General features: G+C 40.0%; 1 protein-coding gene across 2 annotated transcripts in view; it reads right to left on the reverse strand.

Moving 5' to 3' along the window:
* MYH10 (myosin heavy chain 10) overlaps window positions 1-18,781 on the reverse strand; it is a 100,411-nt gene that overhangs the window by 46,541 nt on the left and 35,089 nt on the right. For both annotated transcript variants that reach the window (XM_056343506.1, XM_056343587.1), the window contains exons 4-5: window positions 15,553-15,580; window positions 4,029-4,131 (exon numbers count right to left, since the gene is read on the reverse strand). In XM_056343506.1, the coding sequence (XP_056199481.1) occupies window positions 4,029-4,131; window positions 15,553-15,580 (131 nt within the window). The remainder of the gene's footprint in view (window positions 1-4,028; window positions 4,132-15,552; window positions 15,581-18,781) is intronic.

Below are 18,781 nucleotides of genomic sequence, written 5' to 3' on the forward strand. Positions count from 1 at the left end.
ACAGAGGTCTGTAAAGCATCTGGCAAAGATTTGACTTACTCAGCTAAGTGATGTGAATTTTGCAAAGCTGGAGCATACCCACTTGGAAAGCAACTCCAGCATCTAAAAAAACTTTAGATGTTTCAGTATGAAGCTACCACTCCTGTAATCACTGGAGGAGGACAGGTACACCTAGGAACCTAGGAGGCATTTAATTTGCTTATCTTCAGACAAGATGAACTGCTCTCTCAGGGTGTCCATTTCTGTCCTCACTAGAAACAGAACTGAGCATAATCAGACACATATTTAACTTCTCTGTGTTTAAATTAGGGCAGTTAAAGCCCATCTGGGAAATCCTCACTAAAAGGAGCTCCAGCCTGAACAAGCCTACCCAAGATCCTTACTTCAAAACCAATTTTCTTCTGAAATTAATAAAACAAATTAAACAATTTAGCATTTGAGCTATAAAGGCAAATACTGTCGCTAAAAGCAATCATTAACCTGAAAGCACCAGTAACTATTTCTGAAGCTTGAAATGGCACCACTGTGAAAGCTGGATTTTAGTGAAAATAGAGGGAATTTGGGACGAGAAAGCTTTGGGGAGGTGGGAAATGAACAAAAGTCTAATTCTGTCCATCTGAACCAGAGACACGTAGTACAAGGATGACTGGAAGTGGAGACAGCAGTGGTGGACAGATGCAGTTATTTATAGAACTTAACTATTCCACATACTACCATAACTGAAAACATATGCGGATTTCATGTATTTGACCATCAAAAGGGTCCAGGTATGTCCATAGACTACAAACAGAGCTAAGAGCATCCCCCAACCTCATGCAGCCTATAGAGCATGCAAGCATATGGGAGTCCCTGGGCAATAAGTGACAACCAGCACTTTTCCTTCCTTTGGAAAATCGTGTACACAATTTTTTTTAATTATTTCTATATTTTTGCACTGACTACCCTCCCCATACAAAACCACAAGTTTGTAAACTAAAGCAGAACCCAAGAGTCAGAATTAAAACTCACTTCTTAACCATATTAAAGCAACACATGCGTTTACACCACTGTTTTGTTCTTCTGTTCTCTCATTCCTACCTCACTTAATACATAGGGAAGTGATAAGCCACAAAACTAAGCAGTTTAGAAGTCTCCTCTACCTCCCTACCCTCCTTGCTCAGCATCTGTGACATGGCAGAGCATTGGTGCTGCTCTGGCCACAGCCTGAGCTGTCAACTGGGAGCTGTAAGGGTTTGTAATACTTTTACAGCACTCTCCTGGGTGAAATGGACAAAGCTAACCCTTAGACTTCAGTGTTGGGAAGATAATTATTCATTCAGCAGCGCACAAACTGCTTCATAAAAAAACCCAATACCCACGCAGCATTCAGAACAGTCTCAGTAATAAGCATGTTATTGATAATTATTTGTAACCAGGTGGATAAAAGTAAATCAATGACTAGCAGACGATTTAACAAACCTATTTAGCATTGTCTCTGTGCACAGGATAATGCAAAGATTGTACAGATGGGTACTATGGATCACCACCAGCCCTCTATGGTTTTCTAATGAATATTTAAACAGGAAGAAGTTAGGGCTGCACCTATGACCCCAAATCTGACACCTCCTAACTTCTGAGTGTTAGGTGTGTAGGTTAGACATTCTTTGCTTGCAATATAAATAAATATAAATGAATTGTTACAGAACAAGGGAGACTCATTTGTATTTTCAAAACTGGTTTGGTTACACAAACATTCTGCATTTTTCATAAACATATGCTTAATGCAGTGCTTACTATGGTACTGCGTTGAATGAAGTACACAGTCCAAGTATCAGTCTTCTTATTCAGGACCCTACTCTATTCTTTTTACCATGCCTAACTTATGTTTTACAAAGTATAACAACTTTTCCAGTCTTCATCGTGGCAGTTACTGATAGTTCATGAAGCAGCCAGTTACAACAAACACCTTCAAAACTTTTGAGATGACCACCACCATCCCATTTGATCACACAAGAAAAGAATTGTTGCAGTTTAACCAGCAATTTAGAGTTAGCCAAGACTGCATCGAAAAGGGCAGCTCATCCTTCCCTTCACTGACATTTCCCACTCCAGCTTTCCCCTTTCTTTTCTGTGCCTTCACTTCATATGCAGCCACACAATAAGCAACAGAGCAAATTTGTTTCATTTAAAGCCAGATGGACTTTTTAAGAACACCAGTTCGAGCCTGCATCAGTCTCCAAGTCTAGCGAGTGGCCACAGGAATTGTTACGATGACAAAGCTCAAAAAGGGGTACTTCCAGAAGAGGTACTGGCTCATGGGAACACAGCACAAGAAAAGCCAAACAAACACTAAGTAATTTTTAAACAGTCAAAAATAGGGTTTCAAGTGTTAAGCAGCAGAACAGGTTTACAGAGGTTCCATAAGCTACATCCCTCAAGATTCTCAAAACTCAGCTTTACAAGGTCTTGGGCAATGTCATCTAACTTTGAGGGAAGGCATATTTTGAAAGGAAGCTGGACAAGAGGCTTCCAGAAGTCTCTTTCAACCTGAGGTATTCCAAGTTGTCAGTAGTATATTTAAAAGTACTTGGTACAAACCCTACACAGTTCACTTCTCTGAGCAATTCCCTTCTCCCCCAAAAAGCTGTAGGCAATTTTACTCCTGTAGAAATTGCAAAAAAATGCTGGTCTTGTTCAAGGTTGCACAGCAGTAAAGCCAAGAATATTCATAAATCAAAACCTATATAGAAAACGAGTTCTGATAGATGATGTTCTAAACAGCATTCCCCAGAGCCACATATTCTCCCGACACACAATACAATGCCATGAACACACATCTAATCCTGCTGACACACCAACTGTATAGAAACTTCCTTCTAAGACCTGTAACTGCCATACACACAGCCTGCAGCACACTCCGACTGCATGATAAATACTTAGAAAGACTAATTGTGATCCTTCCTGGGCAATAAACAAGCAACAGTTTGAATAATTTCAACGCACAGGGTGATGTTATCTGCTCTTGCTCAGAGCAAAGATTCGAGTTCCCCCCAACACTTCACTTGGTTTCTCCAAATCTACCTGCAGAGCAAGAGACTCCTCTCCCACTTCAAATCCTCGCCTTTTCTTCCTTCATAGATTGGTCAAAAGACATCTCCTGTTTTTCCAGGAGTTTGAGTCTTAACATTAAAACATTCTTGAATGTGTCAAGTGCCATGCACTAGAAATCACAGAAGCTGTTGCTGCTAAGTCAGATGATACAGTTTGAAAGCTTCCAACCACCAGAAACACCTGCGGTACTACTGGAGAGAAACAGGCAAGCTCCAGTACAGATTATAGCTAGCCACTTGCTCGGAGCAAAGTCGAATTAATACTTCACTACAAAGAGATCCAAGTGCTCATAGCAACAGATACTCAAACCCATTTATATTTTTTAAAGCAAAGAACTGCTAAAAATTCAGCACAAATGTTGCAGTCTGGCACTAAATCTGCAGAAAGTTCTATGTAAATCAGACAAGTTACCAAAACCCTCACGATACTCTGACATAAAAGTGTATACTCTCTTGTTTCTAATGTAATAAAATCAGAGGGGTTTTAGTTGCTGACTTCTAGATATAGCAAGTCTATAGCAGTTTTTAAGCTTGATGATTTTTCCCATCTACAAGTTAATTTTTGAAAGAACAGAAACCTTGTTCACAAATATAGCGCTGAAAACTGCATCTAGTGGGAACTAAATTCACTAAGAACTGCCTAAATTAAATTTTTTGGAAAACTGAGATTTACTGCATCAGAAAGCTTTGATACTGTTTCTAGTTACAACGCTTGCATAAAGCCTTTAATTTCACAACAGAAATTAAACAGCTAACATTAACTGGAAACTCTGATATAACTGCTCATTTCAGCCGCTACTCAAGAGAAAATAATGGTTGAGACAAAATTATGTGGATTATATTACAGTTTATCTTTAACAAAAAAAAAGTGTTTTTTTAATGCAAAAATAGTCGTTTTCAAGTAGAGCAATAAACAAATGAGAAAATATCTCAACTTACAGGAATATTATGGTCCTTTCTTCCTTTATGGGAGGAAGCAACATGAGCAAGGTATTGAATAACCTTCTTTGTGTTTTCAGTCTTCCCAGCACCAGATTCACCTCTGCAAAACATTTCAGACATTTAACTCAAAATTAATTTCCAACAACTTATCAATCTTTTGTTTACAGCAACCTCATTTCATTCCATTTATGGCTTTGACTACACAACAGACCTTCACCATCTAAAACCAAAAGCACTGATGTCGGAGAAAATTACAAGGTATGTGTTTAAAATACTTTCTTTATCCTAAAGATGTCCTTAGCATTAAGATGTTGATACAGTGCCTAACATCAGTTTGATTAAAAGCTTTTGACTATACGCCTGAATTCCTTTGTTATGTTAAGTAACAAGAAACAGCCTTGTCCTCTGCCTTGATCACGAGGCCAGAGACAATTTTTCAGAGTGCAGATACATATAATGATCTTAAAATATATATATGTACACACACACAAACATATATTCAGCACCGTTTTAATATATTTTATATACTAGGAGCTGGTTATGAGAATTACCAAGCTGATGGAAACATTCACTATCTTTAGAAGCCAGTTTCAAAGCACAGTAAAACACATTTTAAACAGATTCTTTCCACTGCTCATCGCAGACTCTTAGCTAGTTTAAAAATACGTTTATGGCCACAGGGCTACATGATTTCATTAAGAAATTAATTTATTAGTGCGGAGTGGTACAGTACATAGATCAATAAAGATAGCAAAAACAGATTTCATTTTAAAGGCAGAGGCGGATTTGAAGCAGAACATGTTCAGACGAGATTTATTGCAAGGTTTACATATAGGATATTCTTGGCAGGAAACGTGACCAAGTTCACATCGCTGCAGTCACAAATGATATTACTACAGTTTGGGGGGATTCTTTGGGTTTTTCTGTTTCTTTTGGTTGTTGCGGGGGGGTTTGCACTCTGTGTGAGTGTGTGGTTTTTGGGGGGCGTGTGTTTTTCTGGTTGGGTTGGTTTGTTTGTTTTCTTTTGTTTTTTTAATAAACCTAGGTCTGGTCTTCAGGTGAATCCACACATCAAAGCGATGACCATGTCTAACTCCGCCATGATTCAATGGCAGTAAACTACTGGAGAAGTTTCAAGTGAGACAGGGACTGCCACTAGCAACCCTGAAGTATGCAAAACCAGAAAGGATTTTATTATGGGGATTTGCATGGAAAGAGTGAAAGTAATTCTGCCATTCAATAGTTTTTCAGGTATTAAAAAGTCTGAAAGCCGACTACTTTGTAAGAATGCCAAGTACACATTTTGTGTGCTTGCATATTCCTCAGCTAAGATACTTATAATGAAAACGTTGATTTACCAGGAGGAAATTTAAGCACATTCCTTTGCAGTCTTCATAAATACCCTCGTCCACCATGCTGCGTACCCCAGTTTTGTAGCTAGTCTGCACCAACTCAGGTATTTAGTACCTTCAGACCTGTACTTCTTGATCAGATAGGCAGCTCAGAAGCATCCCTATCTTCAAATTACACTTAACAGCCACAAAAATAAGCCAATGTAGCACCTGAAATTTCAATTTTGCATGTACAGAAAGGATATTACCCCAGATTTTCAAAGAGAATGGGCTCTAAAACAATCTTGTTTCTTCTTACCTTCCAGTTCTCTTAAATCATGGAAACCCCACAGGTCAACTACGCTAGAGCAGAGGTGACCTCTTGCTAAGAGATGGCAGTATGTGCATTTCTCCATTCATGAGTAAGAAGTAACGGAGAATGAAGAGGCTCACTCATAGCAGCTTAGCAAACTCATCACACAGGACTAGCCTACAAGAGCTAGGTACAAGCTTCAGGTGAAACGGCTCATGTTTGACCCAACAGAACAGTATCAGCCCCTAGGTTTTGCAGGAGAACACTTTTAACTGAAAATACTGAACAAAATGATTCTGCAGACAAGCTGTGGGATATTTATCACAGCCTCAGCTACCAAACTGTGGCCTGCAATACCAGAGGGTTAACCAAGCACCCAATTTTTTTGATGGTATCCCACTTCTCATAAACTACATCAACCTACCTAAACCCATTTTTGTTCCATTTCTTCTCACAAGACGACAAGCATCATACAAAATGTGAAAGATAAGAAATCGCTGTACTCAATTACTGACAACTTTCCAGCAGTTCCCTTGAAACTTGACTACGCTAGCTTTGCTCATTGCGTGAAAAAAACTTGGAAGGTATTACCTGAAGAGCTGGTTACAAAGATTACTCTGAGAATTAGCTAATGGATAACTGGGTTTCCTTTTTGCCAAGATACCATCAATATGCAGCACAAAAACTGGGTGTACTTTGGGACCTCTACAGGTGGAACACCACCCTTTGACTTTTAATGAAAAATCCTATTTCTACCCAGCCCAAAGTCACCACATGCAAGACAAACATGAAGACTGATAAGCAGAAAAGATGACCTCAGATGCCAATTCTTGCTTCTCAAGTTTTTATTTCTAGTTTCCCTTTTACTGCAGTGTTTATATTAACATAATTCATTAATATAAGCAATAATAAAAGCAGTCTTGCCTGTTTCTAGGTGTGTATTAAAATATGCTTAATGCTAAAACTATTCCAGCAGGTAAGAGAAGTAAGAAAAGTACCGCAAAATATACATTTACATTTTAAAACAACACAATTTGTTTTTATTGTCATCAGCAGAGCTTGGGAACGCGTTACTAGCTGTGCCTTCAAAACTAGATAAATAATATTTTCTGTCAAATTACAGAAACAAAGTTTATTAAATTTTAAAGGAGGGAAATCTAGTCTGACACATGCAGTGAAGAGAAAATAGTACAATATATACAATCCAGATGTCAATTTTCTAAAAGGGCAGCGCACAGTTTTAGAAGAGTCTACAAATCAACAAGCTTTTCCGGCGTACACACCGATAAAGCTTCGTACAGCACAAGAAGGTCAAAAGCCTACAACACATTCCTTTTGCTAAAAAGCCTTTAAACCTAATAGTGGTTGGGTGGTTGGTTTTTTTTTCAGAGAAAGTCTTTATGCAAGTTCTCATTCAAAAGCAACACTAATGGATGTTATCATGCCAGTTCTCCTCTCCCTGGAGCTTGCAAGTATGCCAAGTATTTCCTGCAGGATACAGTGTTAGATAGCTCTGCTGCCATATAGTGTAAAGAATTAGAAGATGCAGGATAAAGTCCTTTTCATTTATAGAAAAAATGACATCTACGTACTTTAGTTCTTTCCCAGAAGTGCAAACACATGGATTATAAAAATAAATTCAAATCTCTACCTCTATCAACCTGCCCAAAAATGGTAAACTTTTAGTAACACTGTACAATATTTATGGAACAGACATGGTAACACAAAGCTAAAGATTAACTTTTTCAAAACTTTGTTTTAATACAACTCAATATGTTACCAAAAATTAAACAACTAAAACCCTTGGCTGAGATCCCAGCCTCACTTCAATCAATGACAGTTTTGCTAATGACTTCAGCAGGGTCATAATTTCACCTCCTTGATTTCAATCTCAATTCCACTACTAGTGGAAACAAAACCTTATGAGATTGAATTGAAACGCTCTATCAACTCCAGCCATGGGCTATGCCAAACAGTGCATCCAAGTAAGCAAACCATATTCAGCAATAGCCTCAAGTTGGAAGTATAAGGTTATTCCATTAATTAACAGAAGGATGTGTCCTTTACGATCTTGTGCTACAGAGACAGGTCAAAGTAAGTCCGACAGTCACTGGTAAATTTATGGACTATCTAGAGTTAAAGCACTCTTCCCTAGAGCAGCAAAGCTTCTGCTTTGAAGCAGCTTCAAGCACATTTAAAATAGGAAAAGCTTAGCTAGCATGAGCACTTTAAAGTTTTTACATGGTTTTGAATTAATTGCATGTAAAGCTGTAGTGTAATTTTCAATAAAGGAAAAGTACTCTTCAGGCAAATTTATCTCTGCTACAATTTGGTTAGCAAAAATTAGTGACCAGCTTCTCAACCAGCTGCAAATTTTCTTCCATGAGCAACTTGAGCCCAAATCTTGCACAGAAGTAAAAGGCATTTCCTCTGAACAGATTACCATCTAGAAAATAGGCAAAACAAACGTAGCAGGAGATGACTCGCAGGTCATAAAGCAAACAGCCAACACAGAGGAATGGAAACTGGTCTTCTGACTTCCAGGTCAGCAGTGTGCTCTTCCCATACAGCCCACTTACGATGGCAGTTATTCCAGGAACAGGTCAAACACCTGTCTGGGAAAGACCTATTCCAAGGGGAAGCACCATTCTAAAGGAAAACAATAGTGAAACAGGGGCTTTTCTTATTGTCAGGCAAGTTTGAAACACCTACACCTCTTCTTGTGTTACAGCACTCAGCATAGCAGGACAATCATAGGATCATAGAATGGTTTGGGTTGGAAGGGACCTTAAAGACCAAAGGCAACATCATCACCTCTTCCTGAATTGGGAAATTACATTCTGGATTTTAGGGAAGTCAAATTAGTTTAGAGTTGCTTACTGAAAAGTCCCACTGCAAGGACTGGCACCCTTCCACCACCGCCCAGCTACCCATTAATTTCACTAGCAGATGAGGGGCTATGCAGGACATAGAAAATGTAGTGCCATGAGTCACACAGGACAGAGGGACAAAGCCACAGGTACAAAGCAAGCTTTGAAATTCAAAGATAGACTTCTCTTCATCTTTCTATCTGTGCACAAAGTCTACTGCAAACTAACAATATTTGTGAAGATTAGCTTCTCTAATATATTAGGATTGTCAGATGCAGTTAGTGTCATCTATCCCATTACAGATCATGTTGGGTATTTAGAGTACTGAAAAACTATGCCAGAAGCCTGTTTCCTCTGCCCTAGGAGTTTCAGTGTTTCTGTCATTCCTCATCAGCAACAAGTTCTGGGATGAGAAGTTCATCCACAAGCAGAAGGTCCTTTTGCAAATAAGTGGCGGCACCACCACCTTGATACCTGGGCAAGTTCTCAGTGCCTGATTTCACAAAACACAGGAATCCTGACCAGCCACTCACAGATGCTGTGGCCAGCAACGCCTTATTTCATAGGAAGTGGCACCAAAATATGGAAGTATGCACTTAAATTGTTGTAAGAGAAAGTAACTGCCTAAGAGCCCCAACAATGGTCTTTTGTCCTTCTCACAACAGCAGTTGCAAAGAACAGAAGAGACACTTATACTCAGACACAACTGAGCAGATCTTCTGCCAGTTATGAAATAACAGATATTTACAGTCAAGACCTGTAATGAAAAGGTTTGTCTTAATCACCTGGCTAATTTTCTGAAATTAAGAGGTGTAACTGATAGTTTGGACTAGCACAGAAGAGTCACTAATTGACTTTTACTATTTACAAGGCTGCATAGCTCCTTCATTTCTCTCTAGATGCTTCACATCATCTCAACACCAGTTGTCTAGGGAATGTTATAAGCTGGACTCTAGCCAGAGGTTGTATACAAAAATGCTTGGTATTTGCTGCTGTTGTCCTTTAATAAGCAGCCTCTATTCCCTCCGCACCCCACTACTCCTACTGAAGCCAATTCAGATTAGATACCCTTGTACGGCTGCAAGCATAAATGAGTGTTTATCAAGCCCTGTCTCAGTTTTAGGAATACCGTAAGCTTGTGGTAAGATTTAGAACATATTAGCTTAAAACAAAAAAAAAACAAAAAAAAACACAAACGTGCAGTGCAGCACATTTTCATGTCTGCCTTTCCGAAAGTCGCCTTGAAGCTACGGACAGCAAAGCCAGGAGAGGTTTGAATATTTCTCAGAGACTTAGTATGCCACAACAAAAGTTTCTTCATCTTGGTCATCAGCCTCCAACAGCCTGGCATGCCCATTTAACATTAACAGACAGCAACAATCAAAAAGAAATAATAAAACTTAGTAAAATGCCAGCAGCTGCAGCTTCTCAAAGAAAAAGGCCTGCAAAGCTGCTTGTTACAACTTCACATCTTAGAAAAATTAAAAAATGTACAATGAGGTATGTGCATATTGCAAAATTCACACCACTTTTCTGTAACTGATTTCTAGCAGGCTCATAATGTACTTACAAGCTAGCAGGAACATGAAGTTGCTGGAACTATGTGTATTTTCCTTCCTTTTCAGCAAACTAAGGTTTTACAGACAGAAGATCCTAAATACACTTTCATTTGCACTCCAATTAAGGGGGAGGGATTAGATAGAAGCTAGTTACGTCTAGCTTCCCAGAGAAGTGCTGGTTTTGGGGGTTGCTTGTTTGGTTGTTATTGGAAAGCTTGATGAACTAAACTAACAAAGCAATAAAAGCTCCAGCAAACTTACTAACCATTTTTGTTAGTGGTTAGCATCCCAAGATTAAACCATCCAACTTCAAAGCTAAAAAGAAATTATCACCATTATTGTTCATTCAGCTCCTCCCAGCTCATCATTAACCAGGCAATAATCTGGCTTTCACCAGTGTCTGATAAATTGTCCAATGGATTCAGAACAGCAGATGTATGTGCCTGTGCACGTATTTGGGTTTTTCAGTTGGTGAAAAGCTAAAGGGCCCACAAGAAATCCCAGGGAGGTAACAAAAAAAGAAAAAAAAAAAAAAAAAAAGAGGAAGAAAGCATGCTATTTTATGTTTGGAGACAACTCTTATTTCTATAGCAAGAGCAGGAAGTCACCTATGTCATCAAGTCTGGATTGGAGAACTGAACAGCAGCCACATCAGCTGGCAATCTGAGTAATACCCTCCTGAAGAACAAGCTTCCATGTTAAATGAAGGACAAGATGTTCTGCCCAGACAAGCATCCAGAAAACGCAGCAGCAGGGTTTTTTTCCTCTCCTGGTATTAAGTTTGACTTTGAGAAAATATTACTAGCTTTAAGATCACCAGTTTATGCAAAACTCCTCATGGAACATCAGCAGGTGGCAAAGTCAAGACAGGAAACCTCCAATTAACCCCACTACCTTCAAAATAATGAGATGCAATGAGAGGCACGCTTGGAGAACCATCCATCAAGGCTAGTCCACTCCACACAGTGCATTTAGATGAATGCGTGTATCTGCAGCATTTCAATGGAATATAGGTTATTCTTCAGCACAATCCTCTTTGAGGGAAAAGAAAATTAAGATATATCTCAGTAAAATGTATTCCTCAAGAAGATCCACCTGCATGCACATTCTCTCAAGACGGATACTGCCTGCATACTGTCCTGTCATGCAAATTCATTAGTCTCTACCAAATGCTGAATCAGCCAGGGTCTGTTATCCAGAGGCAAGGTGTGAACAAATCTCCAAGTGTCTACATAATATCTGAGATAAGACATTCTTTAGTGTAACTACAAAAGTGGTTTAACTATGTTAGAAAAGACACTAAATAACACCCCTGCAGTTTCATGACGTGTCCAGACACAGCTAGGTATTTACCAGAACAGCGACTGCATGGAGGTAACTGCAGGCTTCTCAGGCGAAACAGACTGCTATTTCCTAAAGATCTAGACAGGTGAAGACAATGAAACATGCTCAACCCCAGATTTAAGTTGCACAATTTCATGCCTAAGGTAAAAAATACCATGTGTATTAGATAGAAATTAGGATTCAGTTGTCAGCTGAGTCCAAAAGGATCAAAAGCTTAAGGCCATCTTGCAGATGAGGCAATAACAAAATTGAAGACGAGTATTCAAAGGTTTTCCAAGGTAAGAATGAATGGATCAATAATTCCCTGTTAAAACTAAACTAAGGCAGGCACCTGGAAATAGTGCAGAGACTCTTTGGAAAGGAAGAACTGAAACCAAACCCAAAGGCTTCACATAGCACCAATCTTACCCCTACGAATGCCCCTGAGAGCAGCACTCCTGGCTGTCAAGAAAAGGGGGCTGGGTCCAGAGACCTGGCAAGGTGTCATTCAAATACCATTACTTGAGTGCTGACCTGGCCCCCTACTCTCTAAAGGGCATGGAAAGTAAAAACCCAGGAAATCTGATCAACTAAAGGTAGGCAGAGATGGGTGAAGATGCCAACCAGATGGACCTTCATCAAGCAATGACAAAGACTTAACTCCAGGATGTAAAGACAATTACAGTCAACACAGTTGGAGACAAGAGAATGACAGGGACACCACAACTGTCCACTCATCTAAGTGCACAAGTCAATGGTGTTTTCTTTCTCACTAGCTAGCTTGAACCTCTCCTACTGGAGAAAAGAAAAAGTTCTGAGAACTTTCAGCTCTACTAAAGATCAGGGTCAATCAGGGGATCCAGGTGCTCAGACAAGTTTGAGATGAGAAGATGTCTCAAGCCTTTTATGAGTTGTCAAAGGAGTTTCTGAAACTGCCTCTGGTGTGGTTAAGACACACATCTTCCACTTCATTTATTCCTGCCTTAGTCTAAGACATGTAAAACTACTGGCAAGGAAGGGAAACACACAGTTTACCTCTTCACCACAGAATCAGCAATGCAATCGAAGTCCTGGACACCAGTCCACTCGATCAAAACATAAGACCTGCTTTTAGCCTGCTACACAAGGGAGCTTGCCATGGCCTTGTCCCATTCATGAAGAGGATTTAACATCCCAGCCAGCCAGATTTCAAGTACTGAGTTTATAATGCAAACCTGACAAAAGAATAAAGCTCTCCCATTAAGCCCATGGGAGAAACGACGTTAGGAGCAGTACCACAGCAGGCAGCTGTCTCTTTAGTCTGTATGTTCAAAAGACACACACAGGAGAATACAACTGGTTTTGATGGCACTTCTCTCTGAATTGGACACAGAACTGATACATATTCTAAGACAAAAGCGTTTTAAGAGAAAAATGTTCATTAACCTCAACAGCAGTCTGGTAACCCCTACTACCCTTTTCTATAATTGGCATCTAAATAGTGCTGATGGTTAGACAGCATTAGCTAGGTCTCCTCAGCTATGGGGGAACTTTGGTGTTCATTCAAGCCTACAGAAAAACCCTGGATCCTAGCATCAACCATATCATGTGTCTTCATAGTCTCAAAAGGTAAGACTTAGACTGGATGTTCTTTGGTCCTGTACATCCAGGCTGGAGATACAATGCCTTCCCCTTCATAGTTCTGAGGTCACAGATCTGCCCACATTACTGAGGAAATTCATATTTCCTTGTAAACCATGTTCAGCGACATTGATCTTTTTAACCTTGGTTTTCTTTATACTGCTGTGTAAGCACTTCAGTATGAAACACAAGTTAAAGCAGCAGGACAGCCAACACAGCCTGGAATCCGTTGCTCAGAAACTCAGCTTTGCCAAGACTCTGCCACATTTCTATTAAGTATAGCCTTTAACACTGGTACAGCCAAGACACTGAATTAAAGGTAGCAAAACTTGTCCAGTGTCACAGTTCCAATAGATTCAATACTTAGTTTTGTGATATGATTCCAGGACAGTGTTGAAATCCTTCAGAGATGCATCGTTCACTGCTTCTTAGCACCAGCTTCTGGAGTTTTTCATGGAGTAGTGGATTTGTCACCAAACATTTTACATGTCCAACAGAAAAGATGTCCTCAGGGCCATCTCTGAGGGTCATAATATTAGGACTGCACTCAGAGCAGTCCCCAGCAGCTCCAGACTTCAGTACTGGATATGGTTGCATTCTCCTGAGGTCTGACTGTAAGGATGTTGTGTCCATTCCCCACCTCTCCCCATCCGAAAGCAAGCTTCCTTCTTTGAAGGGATATACAGCAAGCAGCTTAACTGCCAAGCCAAGATGTGGAACCTATCACAAGATCCAGACATTTTGTGCTGAAGTGTGCCGTACCGGATATAAAACAGAGTTCAATTGTCTATTCAGTACAGAAGGATCAAAAGCTTATGGTAACTTTACAGGTGAGGTAATAACAAAATTGAAGGCAAGGGAACTTAAAGGCTTTCCAATTTGCAAATGAACAGATCAGACATTCACTAAATCCTGTAGCACTGCCATTCCAACCTTTGTGGTCTTGCCTGACCACGTAAAGGAACGCAACGTTCATGCATAGGCACAAAACATGAAGCTACTTCAAAAAAATTCACCTGGGGCAAACACATACTCTCGAAGCATCCACAAACACACAAGAACAAAGTGTTTCTTTTCGCCCTGGGATCCCATCCCTGCTTTGAGAGCTGTTTTGTACATTGCACACGAAGTAGTCATCACATGAAAACAGAGGTCCTAAGAGCAGGAACCACAGACCTCGACAAGCCTGTGTTAACTGGATGAACTATTATCTTAGCTACAGAACTGTATTTGCTTTTGTGTCCTTAGGCCCCATGAATTTTGCATTCGTAGTATCTATAGTTCTAAAAAGCCTGGCTTGAAAGACTCTACCTTCAATCTTGCAAAGTCTGATAGTTAAGGCATTTTTGTAGGAAGCAGGAGATGAAGATTTGAATCCCTTTATGTCAAGAAGGAAACTGAACCCAGGTCCCTTTCCAGCAATTGATCTAACCATCAAGCTATTTCAGGAAGCAGGCATCCTCACAAACTATGGCCTCAATGCAGCTGGCATGCGCTGGCACACAGCATGGTCAACTGATCACGTAACCAAGTCAGAGGCATGCAAGGTACCGCATCTTCCCTTTCTCCCTCAGGTAACTGAATATGTTAAGTTATACCCAAGACTGCTAACTGCATGCTATTTCAGAATGGAGCCAAGGTGTGACCATTCTAACCCCCAGGCTGCTACCAACAGGTACAGTTTGCCTGCTGCACGTCCACACCTCCTGCTTCAGCCTAGTACCCCTCTGAGCCCACCAAGCGCAGACCCAGAGAACTAAACTGCTGAAAGGCATAATTTTGCGGCAAGGCTGGTTTTCTGCCAGCTTCACTCCCTGAACTAGCTTATGTTGCATGCCAACCCCCAATGCTAGCACAAGAGGCTGCAGAAACCCACAGCCTATGTGGGAGAGGAAACTGGATCACCCCTTTTAACAGCAGCCCAAAGATAGACCGGCTCAGTAGTGTCACAAGCCTGAAAGCACATTCATCTTCTGACTGCTCCACCACTGCGTTTCCAGACTGCACAGAAATTTAAGCTGAAGCTAGAAGTTTGCTCCTGGGTGCAGCCAATTCAGGTGCACACAGTGAAAGCAAAAGAAAACCTTAGTGTTGACTTTCTTCAGAATTCTCCTGTTTGAAGCAGATCCAAAGCTATACTGTTGCTCAGCAGGGTTTCTAGACCAACTTTTAATTCATGTCCCCCTCAGGCACTACACATTGAGTAGTTACAGCACAGCATTTCAGACAGATGTACACTTTTTAAAGCTTATTGTTTCTGATTCAGATCTCTTGACTGACATCTTTAAACTAAACTTCTTAGGTAGCACAAGCCTGTAAAAAAAAAAGTGAATTACAATATTAAAATAATATAACCCCATATTAAAATCACTTCATGCTACGTCTTTAACCATTAGTCACTGCCTGTCAAGATTAAAGACCAAGTTTTGACTACTACAGCTGTATCAAAGACCCTTTCAAAATACAGATTTAAGAAAAATGTCCAAATGAAAAGTGTTCACTTACGTGCAGAGAATTGATTGGTCCTCACGGTCTGCAAAACAAGAACAAACATGGTTATAGGTTTTTGTTTATACTGCCCTGTAATTTGCAAGACAGTTTCTTTTACATGAGTATTTTAAAAATGCAGCTTTTCAGCTTATCAGTTCTAAGAACACTCGCAAGTGATTTTAAAAATATCCTTTAGACATTCCAGTTCACACACACACCCCTCAAACAGCAGCTTAGACATTCCTAAAAGTTCTGCCATTTCATATAATAAAGCCAAAATTCTGGTTAAATTTAATAATAATCCAGAGTAATATTTTTAACCATACTTTCAGATAAAGCTGGCCCAACGTTTTTTGTTCTGTATGGACCCTTCCTCAGATGAATCAAAGAACTTAAAATCCTGAGAAAAACAGTCTCAAGTACACAATACTCCCAGACACTTGAAATTACCACTAACATCTCCAGCAAACAAGTGCTTCCATAATTCAGTTTATTCATTAAAGACTTGTCAAAAGGACATCCAGGGAAACACTGAGCAAAGCTAAACTTTACAATATGGTGTGGCTCAGCACTTTTGTGACACCCACCGCTGTGCTCATGACCTTTGAAAAGCAAGTCTGAAGGTCAGTTATACCCTGCAAGAGGTATTTTGTAATTACAGGATCTTTACAGAATATATTTCAACATCATACAGTCTATTAAGAATTATATAATCAAAACATTCAAATATACCTGCAGAAAGTAAAACTTTTCAGTTAAATGTGTTCGCTACCCCCTTTCTGAGCCAGAGTTTTCAACAGAGTTCAACATCTTTTTCATAAATCTGCATCACAAAGATCTTGCTTTGACACTTCAGCTATTTGTCACTAGCCTCAAAAAGAACATAGTTGCCTCCTGCAGACTCAGAACTTCAAACAGGTTTTCTGTTCTGATTGGTAATTTGTAGTGGATTATATTATAATAAAATTAAGCTTTATTTTGTTCAAGTGCAAAGCTCAGGACTACACGTTATATTCCCCGCCACTCTCCGCATATGCCCTTTCTCCTTAAACACAACGCTCTGACAAATCACAGAAAAGGGAGCAACTGGAAATGGGATGATCATTATTCCTTCTAGGACACAGAGTTCAGTACTAGCAGGTTGAAGAGCTTCAGTTGCTACCAAGCAGCTTCCCCACATGCTTAATAGGTTTGAGATAGATCTATGTCCATATATACAGCCTCAATACATTTATGACCATTTCTGGTAGGCAGAGTAATGTAAACAACATTCCACATTGTTTGTAAATGGGTTCAGAAAAACTGTTGTTAAACTGAGTTGCAAATTACCGCTGAGTTTCGCAGACTCTATGAAACCAGTCATCCCACCTATGCAACCAGTTCAGAGTGCTGTTGCGTAATGAGCATTGAAGCAGAATTTCAACTTTACCTATGTAGCATGTAAAAAAAACCCACAAAACCAAAAACCAATAACCTATCCAGCAGGGAGCTGTGTTTCCCCCCATTACACTGCCTGACGAACAGCCCAGATACAAAAATAGTTTGCGTTCAGCCACATCGGCCCCCTGAGCAGGCTTGCCACACAGCAGCAGAAATACAACTTTCAGCACAGACAGGCAGGGCTGCTGATGGGGGCACAGACAGATACTGGATTTAGATCGGCACGGGCTGCCGGGGAGCCTGGCAACCAGGGTATACAGCCAAAATAAAGACAGGCTGCTGCTGAAGGGGCAATCATGTCCTGTCCCCTTCCTCCAGCTGCCAGCACTCATGTCATCGCTGTAGCATGGCCAAGGGGTGAGCAGGAAAGCTGTCTGACAAACTGTTTTTTTGGTCAGACTTGTGTTGAGCCAAATCGGTGCCCTCATACACTGTACAACTGCACAAACAACTGTGCTGGTGGAAGGGAGACCCGAGATCACTTTTCTGCACAGCAGCCCCAATCTAGCTTAGATCAAAAGGCTATGTTCATACAGACACGATACATCCTAAAAAGCAAACCAGCTCAAAAAAACCTTGTGTCAACAAAATAGTGTTATTTTAATTATTTATGAATAGAAAGTTTGAAGGGCATGAAATCAGGTCTTTCCAAGTAGGCAGATGCTACCGCTATTGTCACAGCTGTCCAAACTACAGGCTTGTGGACTGCACTGCTGGCAAGTTCTAGACTACATCGTAACATCAACTCCACACACCAGCAAAAAGGAAAAAAAAAAAAATCAAGATAATGTAGGACAGTATAAATCATTCATTCCTTTAGAAAAAAACCTGATGAATGAATGCCAAGTTGGTACTACGAATAGAGTGGAAAGTTAGTATTTCCTAGATTTATATTTATTGAGACATTTTCAAAAGTGACAACATGATTTTCCCCTTTCTCATTTCCCAAGAACAACTTCCCTCTGTAATTTTGTCACTGTATCTAGGCCATTTCATCAAAAATACAGTCTCCTCTAAACTACAGCTCTTCAGTTTATCACTTCTTAAAAAAAAACCTTAAGAACGCAGGTAACAACATCTACCTTGAAACTGGAAGTAGTTTATTTGAAGGCCATGTGCATTAGTCAGTGCTTTGTATCATGACATTTTATTCGTCAATTTACCATGTAAACTTGTGTTTCACATCATGCAAGACACACTGTATAAATAAGTTTTCTTACCCAATTAGTCCTACAGAAAGCCTACAAGTCCAGACAGTTGTATGTATTTGTCATTGCCAGAAGCTCCAAGAAGTGCAGCAGAGTGTTTTTTTCTATGCCCAGGAGCACGAATTAACACAGCCTTTATAAAGTTATCTGGTACTCAATTATGTTACTCCAAATCCATTTTTCTGTCTCCATCTGGGCTCTGAACCTCACAAACCATGAAAGTGGAAGTAAGACAACAGCAAGCTTTAAGTTCTGCCTTCTGACCACTTACGCCAACAGCCAGTTCCAGCATCTAGCACAACTAACAAAAAAAAATTACAGCTTGAAGGCTCCGGATGATGCTTTACGCATTGTCAAATGCCAGATGCCTTTTGTCCTGAGAAAGAGGCAATCTTGCTGCACTCGTTCTGAAAAAGTGACTAAAGACAGAGGAGTTATTTATGGTTTGTTTGGTTTGATACTTTTCTCCCCTAAATAACACAATTTATCTGTAATCTTGATTTCAAAGCAGCTGGTCCCCTTCCTAAAGACTCCTTAGAGCAGCAATTATATATCTGTTAGCCCATCTTTTGAAAGAACTCAGCCCTTACCTGGCA

This window comes from Falco biarmicus, chromosome 1 (genome assembly GCF_023638135.1).
Source record: "Falco biarmicus isolate bFalBia1 chromosome 1, bFalBia1.pri, whole genome shotgun sequence".
In the NCBI taxonomy this organism is placed as follows: Eukaryota; Metazoa; Chordata; class Aves; order Falconiformes; family Falconidae; genus Falco; species Falco biarmicus.